Source organism: Coffea eugenioides, chromosome 2 (genome assembly GCF_003713205.1).
Source record: "Coffea eugenioides isolate CCC68of chromosome 2, Ceug_1.0, whole genome shotgun sequence".
Classification (NCBI taxonomy): Eukaryota; Viridiplantae; Streptophyta; class Magnoliopsida; order Gentianales; family Rubiaceae; genus Coffea; species Coffea eugenioides.
In genome coordinates, this window is record NC_040036.1 from 75614089 (window position 1) to 75624222 (window position 10134).

At 35.3% G+C, this 10134-nt stretch overlaps 1 protein-coding gene across 3 annotated transcripts; it reads left to right on the top strand.

The window, feature by feature from the left end:
- Positions 1 to 326: 326 nt before the first annotated feature.
- LOC113763840 (putative RNA polymerase II subunit B1 CTD phosphatase RPAP2 homolog) lies at positions 327 to 6492 on the top strand. Of its 3 annotated transcripts, XR_003467404.1 has the most exons (8): positions 327 to 511; positions 964 to 1592; positions 1754 to 2710; positions 2818 to 3011; positions 3117 to 3380; positions 4903 to 5061; positions 5762 to 5999; positions 6157 to 6492. XR_003467404.1 is itself a non-coding variant. In XM_027307800.1 (7 exons), exons 2-7 carry the CDS (start codon positions 1001 to 1003, stop codon positions 5864 to 5866), a joined length of 2271 nt encoding a protein of 756 aa, XP_027163601.1. In that variant the 5' UTR covers positions 327 to 511; positions 964 to 1000; the 3' UTR covers positions 5867 to 6492. The 3 variants fall into 3 exon arrangements, 2 of the variants coding, with proteins under 2 accessions (XP_027163601.1, XP_027163602.1); XM_027307800.1 differs by having other exon boundaries at positions 5762 to 6492; XM_027307801.1 differs by lacking the exons at positions 5762 to 5999; positions 6157 to 6492 and having other exon boundaries at positions 4898 to 5054.
- The last annotated feature ends 3642 nt before the right edge of the window (positions 6493 to 10134 follow it).

Here is a 10134-nt window from a genome sequence, read left to right on the forward strand (position 1 = left end):
AGTTATATTTTGCTTAGAACATGGTCCATCATTCCATTATTGGAATATCGTTGAAACAAAATTACCATTAATTCTTGCAACTAAGGAGCACTCCGTGAAAAGTTATCTATATTCGTGGGCTGAACTGGTTTCTAAAATTTGATCTTGGGCTAGGTCTAAGTTTTCATCGAAGCCCAAAAGCCAACCTCCCTAAATTTTCTAAGTTTTTTGGGCTCTCTGGTCCATCAAACCCAAAAACCAATTGCGAGCCGACATTGGTTAAGTACTAAGATCTAAAACCGACCTCCCTCATTCGCTGTATGTCAGTAATAAATAATAATCAGAAGTCCCCTCTTGTCTTCAATTCAAATTTGGCAGCCGGAAACAACTGGGTATTGTCTTCTCTTCGCCGGAGCTATCTTCTTCTTCCCCAAGGCATAACCATTCTTTTTTGGTTCTTAACCAATCGTCAGTCATCAAGCATAATCAGAAGTTCAGAATTCCACCGGACTGCTTTTCTTCTCTTCCACTGGTCAGTACAATGCACAATTTGGTGGCTTTGTGTGTGGGTGTGTGTGCTCGTCGTCGTTTAATAGTTTAGAAATATAGGAGCTCTTTGGAATAACAGTTTTGATTTCATAGTAGATGATCATGTCAAACCATTTTTCATATGAATTTTCACTTGTAAACCCTAGCTCCTTTAGAAAGATTAATTTTTTTTTCAAATAAACGCTAGGAAAGGCCTAATTTGGGGATATTCTTTATGTTTGTGCCTTTATAATAGAATGATGCATTTAAGTTGGATATATGATGCTCGTGGCTGGTTTAATCTTCGTTCATCTGTACTTAAAAAGAACATTTAAATTGTCTGGTCAATGATTTTATGCAAATACTTTTGAAGTTGCGATTTTTTGATATGAGAATTTGATTTTTGCGTGCGGACGTTGGATACCTTGAGCTTAATTTGTCACCATTAATTCACAGGTACATAGGTTTTCGGTTTCTCTAAGAGCTATTAGTTATGGCAAAGGATCATGTAATTGCAGTAAAAGATGCTGTTCACAGGCTTCAACTTTCTCTTCTAGAAGGCATTCAGGATGAGAACAAATTATTTGCAGCTGGTTCAGTGATGTCACAAAGTGACTATCAAGATGTGGTTACAGAGAGATCCATAACTAATTTGTGTGGTTACCCTCTCTGTGGCAATTCTTTGCCTTTGGAAAGGCCAAGAAAAGGCAGATATCGGATTTCACTCAAGGAACATAAAGTTTATGATCTTCATGAAACGTACATGTACTGCTCCACAAATTGTGTGGTGAATAGTCGGGCTTTTGTAGCTAGTCTGCAGGAGGAGAGATCTTCAACTTTAAACCCGGTGAAACTGAACGAAATTTTGAGGCTATTTGAGGGATTAAGTTTGGAAGAGTCCAGTGGTGGTTTTGGAAAGAACAGCGATTTAGAGTTGTCAAAGTTGAGGATTCAAGAAATGACTGACACAGGGTCTGGGGAAGTGTCTCTTGAGGAGTGGATTGGACCTTCAAATGCTATTGAAGGCTATGTTCCTCTGAAAGACTCTTGCTCCAACATCCAACAGGCAAGAAACCTTGAAAAAGGTAAAAGATGCAGGCATTCAACGTATCATAATATTAATCTTTTCAAGGATTTAGCCAATAAACTAAATTCATACTACTGTTGCTTTGTCTTTTCTGGGATTATCCTCTTGTAGATCAGTCTATGCTAATTGATTGATATGAGCTGTAAATGCTCATTGCAGGGTGTAAGTCTGAGCATGCTCATATCCAGCAGATAAAAGACAATTTTTTTAATGACGTGGACTTCACAAGTACTTTAATTATTCAAGATGAGTATAGTATGTCGAAATCTCCAGATCCGGCAAGGAGTATCTCTGGTCATAAAACTGATAAGCAGAAAGGAAAAATGAAGCACAAAGACATGAAAGATGATGAATCCACCGAATTAGAAGGGCGAGTTGTTTCTGAGGGAAATAAAATTGAAAAGAAAAATTTGGATAAGGCACCAAGGAAACCTGCCATTAAAGACAATCTAGGAGACAGTCTAGGTGACTTATCAAATGATATCGATGAGAAGCTTGTCATTTCAGACTCGTTTTCTGGTCCTGGCCGGAATGATCTAAATAAGAACATGAGTGAAGCAGCTTCAGAATTTCAAGCTGAAAAGGCATCTAGTTCTACTGCCAACATGCTAAAGCCTTCTTTAAAATCAACAAAGGGAAAGAGGGGAACTCGTTCTGTCACTTGGGCTGATGAGAAAGTTGATGGTAATGGCAGCAAAAGCCTTTGTGACTTATCAAATGATATCGATGAGAAGCTTGTCATTTCAGACTCGTTTTCTGGTCCTGGCGGGAATGATCTAAATAAGAACACGAGTGAAGCAGCTTCAGAATTTCAAGCTGAAAAGGCATCTAGTTCTACTGCCAACATGCTAAAGCCTTCTTTAAAATCAACAAAGGGAAAGGGGGGAACTCGTTCTGTCACTTGGGCTGATGAGAAAGTTGATGGTAATGGCAGCAAAAGCCTTTGTGAGTTTCGAGAATTAGAGGACACAAAAAATATTTTCAGCCAACCTGGTTCTGCAGTTATGGAAGTAAATGAGGATCCATATAGGTTTGCATCAGCTGAAGTGTGTGCAAGAGCGCTCAGCGAAGCAGCAGAGGCTGTTGTATCTGGAGATGCTGATACTTCTGATGCAGGTAAAGGGATATTGCTTACTTGTCTAGTCTAAGAATACAGTCAAGTTTAGATAGTTGAGTACGTTTATAAATGAAATTGTGTTCTATTGCATTTCATTATGTAACAGTGGCTGAAGCTGGAATTATTCTATTACCTCCTCATCCAGAAGTGCATGGAACTGAAGCTCAAGTGGAAGTTGATATGCCTGATTCCGAAACAAATGTTTTAAAATGGCCAATGAAATCAGGCTTATCAAACTCTGATCTGTTGGACCCCAATGATTCTTGGTATGATACGCCACCAGAGGGGTTCAGTTTGAATGTAAGTTTGTCTTTTGAGTCATTGCTTTCTCTTTTTTTTTTTGTCATTTTTCTTCACATGCATGAATTTGTTAAGTTAAAAAATCTAAAATTTAATTTCTCCCAGTTATCGCCATTTGCAACAATGTTTATGGCACTATTTGGATGGATATCATCGTCTTCCTTGGCCTATATATATGGACATGATGAAAGCCTTCATGAAGATTATCTGTATATCAATGGGAGGGAGTACCCCCGCAAGATTTTTTCCACTGATGGTCGCTCTCTTGAAATTAAGCAAGCTCTGGCTGGCTGTCTTGCTCGGGCTTTACCAGCGCTTGTTGCCGATCTCCAGCTTCCAATGCCACTATCTACTCTGGAGAAAGAAATGGTAATGATTTAGATTTTGTTACCCATTTCTTCTTCTTCTTCTTTTTTAAGGGGGGGTTGGGTGGAGGGGTGGTTGAAGAGAATTGATGCTCCTTGTTTTCCTTAATATTGGAGTCTATGGAAAATATGCTACAATTGTTGCAACAACTTTAGCCCTAGAAGCTCTGACACCAGTCCTCCTTTTGTATGACCCTTCTCATGTTAAGAAAAGGAAACAGACACTTTTTTCCCTTTGTTTATTTTGGCACCCAGGGTGGTTTTTTTTTTTTTTTTTTTTGTGTTGTGGGGGCAGAATGGAAAAAAAGCAGCGCTCTATTTAGAGCCAGTGATTGCTTTTTTCGCACTTAAAGCCACATTGTTGGATTCTTTATGCAACTGGCTGTCTCTTCTAACTGTAAGTCATTCACTGTTGTTTTCTCAGTGAATATCTTTGTGTTAGTTAGACAATCAGAGAACTACAAATCAGTTCTTCTTCATCCTTACTGTGAAACTTTGCATTCATGTCGATAAAGTCCACTTCTGTATGACCATTTTGCGTGCTTCATGAATCCATAAGGCATCTATAGCTGTTGGGTCTGAGAAAGGAGAGATGTGCAGCTAGAGGATGTATTATATAAGATTACCTTGACTCTGGAGTTACAATGGAGCAACTTCATTTTAGAATCTTAGCTGAAGCTCATTCTTTTTCCTTGTGTTAATTGTTGTCTAAACCGTTTTAAAATGTTTTCTGGCTTGACCTTTTGTAAAGAAAACTTGTTTCTATTATCTCCCAAGGTTTTACAGTCGTAGGATTTTGCAAATAAAAGTGAAAACATAGTATGAATGAGGATCTTTTTTTCTGGGTACATAAGTTATAGGAACTGCATGGTTTAGAGGAATTCAGGTGTTGGTTTTAGATGAGCACGTCCTCATTTTTTTCTTAAGGTTTTGATGACTTGAAACAGAAGTTATGCGTCTCTTTTAGGGCTATGCACTTCACTCGCTTCGCACTTCTAGCTGCAGTTTTGCAGGAATGAAATCACAAAATGCAGGAAGCCTCTGTGTGCAATTTGCTTTCTTCTCATCAGACATTGGGTTTTAGACTGATCTTATTCACTCTGCCTATTGGAGGTTAAATAATTAATTTCTATCTAGTCTTTTCGTAATGACCACAATATTATGCATATATTCTCATCGAAGTTTGGGCAATGAATTAATCTAATTATGTCAGAATCTGAAACTTCTTTTATGATGATGGGCTTTTTACTGAGAGAGCTGAACTAAGGTGGCATTAATGTGTTTTTTCCTGTGTTGCTTGACTAGCTGTCTTGCTTTCTTTGGACTGGACCATACTCAGGGCAAGAAAGGAACCAGGCATTATTGTACTTTTTGTTTCCATTCATTTTAATTAAATTGAAGATTGAAAAAGAACCAAGTGTGGGACCTTTTTGTCTTTTGATTTTGTTCTTCCTTTTTAGTAAACTGCTGCTCTTTTGTGTGTGTGTGTGTGTGTGTATACATTATTTATTTATTTATTAGTGCAGGACCATCTACTTGATACAATGTCTTTTATGGATCCACTTCCACCATTCAGGATGAAGCAGTGGCAACTGCTTGTTCTCTTGCTTCTTGATGCTTTATCAGTTTATAGGATTCCTGCACTGACTCCTTACATGACTGGTAGAAGAATTCTGCTTCCAAAGGTGAGATATTTGCATCATATGGTTTTTCTGGTTTTTGACGTGGCACAGATTTATTTTGCTTTCTCACATTTGCGTGCTTATCCTTGTTTCAGCTAATCTGTCAGATAAACAGATTATCTTCTAAATTATGTGCAAGACCCTCATGAAAAGTTTTGGGAGCGAAACATTTTTTTTAAGAATATGTTAAGGAGATGACAACAAAATGCTTGTTTTTCTGGGTAGTCTATGTCTTGTAGCTTTTAAGCCTTGCTTATTGTAAAATGGATCCGTATTGGTTTCTGTTATTGGGGAATATGTCCTTTTAAGCAGTCAAATATTAACATTTACACTTTGTACAAAATTTGGTTAAACTGTGCAGACGAGGAGGTAATTATGCTAAGGAAACAGTGGATGAAATTTTTCTGCTTAAAGTGACACCACCATCATGTCTAGGATATTCTGTTCCTGAAGTCCACTGTTTATCGTTTCCTGAATGGGTATATGGTTGTATATCAAGTCCACTTGTTTTTTTTTTTTTAAATCTCTTTTGCAACCTTGAATGTGGTGTATGATGGATTTACTAGCATCTTGGATCTGTAATTTTGTCAAAATGCTCCAAGACCTCTCTTCGAAGCAATTTTGGAATGAGCAACTTTTGGCGGTTCAACATTGCAAGATTCAGAGCTTGTAACTCATAAAAAGTTGTTTGTTATGGTCATAGGTGCTGCAAGGGGCGCAAATAAGTGCAGAAGAATACGAGATTATGAAGGACCTGATTATTCCACTTGGCAGAGTTCCTCAATTTGCAATGCAGTGCGGCGCTTAAATTGTGACTAAATAGCTTCCCTCAACTCCGTCGCCCATTTTGCTCGTCGGGATTCTCTAATGGGGTTGCTGCTGGAAATTTAATGTTCGTACACTTCTTTTTGGTTCCTCCGAGTTGAAATTCCTCTGTCTAGGTAAGATAACCTTACCAGCCCCTCCTTTCCTCCGGATCCCTGAGGCGTCAATTTGAATTGTGAACGAACCTCTTCAATGAGAGACGACAAAAGAAATGGGTGGATTTAAGCTGTTTGAGTTTCCACTTAAAAATCATCCTGTATTGTGTAATTGCAGATGGCACAAGCTTAGCCATGGCGATGACATTAACTAGCGTCAGTGGTCAGCAAAAAGTAACAGATGAAGGAATAATTAGCAGGAGGGTTCCGAAATTACTCCCTTTGAGAAACCCATATTTTGGCTTGTCCTCAGTTCATGTATATATATATATCTTTGCTGGGCTCTAAACTTTTGGTGTAAAAAATTTAAAATCAGTCCCGCAGCCCCAAATTGGGTATTTGTTTTTCAATTTATATTCAATTACAGACATTTTTTAGTTTCATGTCCTGGAGTCTTAGCCCAGCAGTTGACAATGTAAAGGATATGATATTGAATTCTCTGTTCCTTTTTTTTTTTTTTTCTTTTTTGATCCGATCAGTATTTCTCATACTTTATGTACTCGTATTATAAGACTAAAATAGTACATAATTAAATAAACTTAAAAAAGCACTATCATCATTGTCCCCCCAGATTTATCGTTGAATGTTGACAAAGGGCTTCATTCATGGGCCCCTAGCATGGCTTTAAAAGATGCCCTGCGAGCTGTGAAAGTTACCTTTGATCTGCTCAAGCCTAAATTACAAGTTGAATGATGATAGTTTAGTAGTAACTAAAAATGAATGTCACAATGCGTTTTCTAAATTTGTGTCAAAGTCACGTATGTGTACTTTTATACTGAACATTTATCACTTGGACTTTTGAAGTATGTCGTTTTTGAAAATTGTTGCTAGTAAATTGAAAACTTCTAAATAATTCTTGAAAGGAAACTTCCTTTGAAGTCAACTGGTACCGCATAGATATTGAAATGATACCGGTTTGGATTGCGAGTTTTTTAGGTGGGTGCGTGTATAAAATTTTACTGTAACTTATTGTAGAAATTATATAAAAATTTGTGTGTGTTTGAATAGAGTATTATTTGAAATAATTAATGTAGCACTTTTTTGTGATGTAATGTATGTGAGATAAAAAATTAGGTGAGAATATAAAAAGGTGGATTGAGAAATAAATTTATGTGTGAAATATTTTTTTTTTTTGAGTATTATTTGTTTTTGTTTTTGCTTTCCTTTCTTCTTGATCTTCACAATAGACAAAAGGAAAACCAAATGAGACATCGCTAAAAAGCCTTGCAAAGTTTTATCAGCTAAAATCAAGATGCTGTAGGAGCACAATGAACACTTTTTTTTTTTTTTCTTCTCTCAGAATTCCAAACTTTTTTCTCCTTTTTTTTTTTTAATCTCTTGTCCAAACTGGGCCCGGAGAGAAGGCAAAAGTTTTGGCTGTGCCCATTTTGAACAATTCCTGACGCCTTAAGATTAATTAATAAAAAAATAGTAATGGGACGAGTTGCCTACCGGCGGCGTGAAGCTGCTGATTTAGGTGATGCATTGAAAACGCTAATAATTGAAGACTGGTAAATTAAATAATAATGGGACCATTTGTTTAACGGATGAAGTCTGTTTGACCATGTAATCATGTCATTTTGTGCCTGTCCAATGTTGCAAACATGACAGGCAGCGTTGTTTTAGTTTGTACAGTTCTTAATTATTCAATTGCTCATTTCCAAATTACTAGTCAATAATTTCCTTTTTTTCCTAAGGGAAGTAAACCAAATCAAAACATGTAAAGCTAGACTAATTGCTACAAGTCAAGTCAAATATGGGGTACGAACTTTGGCAGACTTGTTATACTGGGGAAAAATGTGGGATCTCTGCTTGTTAAATTATGGGTCCAATCAAAGCAAGTTGGATATATATCACTCTAGATTTTTTTTTTTTTAATAAGTGAGAGGATTTGGATTCAGAACTTCCTACTTATAATTCTCCTTACTTTACCACCTAACTTAATTTTCTTAATTTTCCTATCGGGTTAGACTTCAGAACTTAAGCAAATTATATATGTACTAAAAACAAAATGAAAAAGATTTGAGTAAACTGTATACCAACCACTTTTAAATGACAGCATTTTTTACCCATCAAATTTTCATTGTTCCAAAAATCTCAAAATATTTTCTTAAGTTCAAACCAAAAATTACATACTAACCTGATTCTAAATTCATTCAGGATGTTCAACAGTGAACAAAACCTAACTTTATGTACAAAATGTATATCACAATAATGACAACTAGGTAATCATTTTCCAAGTACATCCAAATGAGAAGTCAATTTGGAAATATTAATGTAATTTTTAATTGCAAAAGAACGAAAAGAAACCTTTTTGTTTATTGTAGACAACAAACATTAATAACAAAATGTAAATTTGGTAAAGCAAGTTCCATATGAGAAAAAACACAAAAAGAAAAGAATTAAAAAAGTGCCCTCCTAGTATTTCAAAAAAAAAAAAAAAAGGAAAAGAAAAAAAACTATCTCCTATTCATAGAAGTGCCGGAAATCATTGGACTCATCTAAATCTAATCTCCCCAAACACATAATAGATTCTGGATTTATCCATCATGCTTCATCTTGTTATTCATTTTTTCTAATCAATTTTTCTAATATGTGTTCACTGAAATAATGATGAGTTTCTTTAACAAGTACCCATTAAATACTCATTAATATACCTATATTTCTTCTAATCTATTGTATATAAATATATTTATATATGTACACATTTAAATAATCAGACATTAGCAAAAATCTAAGTCTGAAAGTACATATTAATTAGCTCCCAATGGACACCGACCCTTTTTACTAAGTATTTCTTTAATGGAGATCAAGTATGCAACTATTATTGATTACCGAAGCCGGTTTTTGAACGGTCAAAAGTCAAAACCACAACTGCCTACACAACTTAGGTTAACGGCGCTGATTTGCAACCTTTAACTTTTTTTTTTAAACTTAGATTAACGGCCCTAATTTGTTACCTTTAACTTTCTCCAACTTAGATTAACGGTCCTAATTTGCTACCTTTAACTTCCCTTTAAAAAAAAAAAAAATTCTTTTTTTCCTTTATTTCATGAAGTTATTTCTATACAGAAAAAAAAGAGGGTTCAAGTTTGTTTTTAGGTGTTATTAATTCCTTTATGCAACTAAATGGGGCAGTTGCTTATTTCTGGTTACTTTCAAATAGAAAATTATAAAATACTTTCTAGGGTGCTTTGCCAACCCCCCAGCACCCCCTCAAAGAAAAAAAGAAAAAAAGAAAAGCTTTTTGAAGTTTAATGGCAAAACTACTCTTTTAGTTTTCAATTATTTTTACCAAAAAATAACCTTTTCTTTGAAATTTTAAGAAGAAATAGTGAGCAAAGACATCCCGTGGATAGAAATTAACACACTGATAACTAATAAGTGTTCTAATAAAATTGAAAACCAGGGCCTTGTTTGGATTGCGATTTTTTGTCGGAAAATTATGTCGTTTTTCGTGATCACATTTCCCTATTACCTTTTTCCCTCACATACATCAAATCGCTACAGTAATTTTTCTATAAAAAATCATGAAAAATACAATCCAAACACAACCTAAAATTTGGCCATAAAAATTAATTACTTCAGCACTTTCTGTAGTATAATATATGTGAAGCAGTAAAAAGAATGGTCGGAGCACAAAATTTTTAATCCAATTTACAACAAAAAACGTGGTACACAAAAAAGAAAAAAAAAAGAAAACATGTAATTGTGACTTTTTTTTAATCTATTGTTGCAATATTACAGAATTTTCTATTGGAGGAAATAGGAAAATTTTAGGTAGAAAGTTATTGGTAAAACGTGGTCATACTTTTAGTACTATTTCGCTATCAACAAATGGAATAATGTGAATATGTTTATTGACTTTTTATTGCTTTGAATTTGGATTTATGCCACAATCACAATCATTTCATATTCCTATTCAAATAGTAAAAACAACCCAAATACTCCAATTTATAGTGGCCAAGCTTTGACTGTCCGTCAAGCCCTTCCCCCAGTATTCGACACCCTCAAAAAATATAAAAAAAAGAAAATAAATAGTTCCCCCCCCTAAAAAATAAAAATCATAACACCTGTCTTCTCTTCTCTCTCTTTC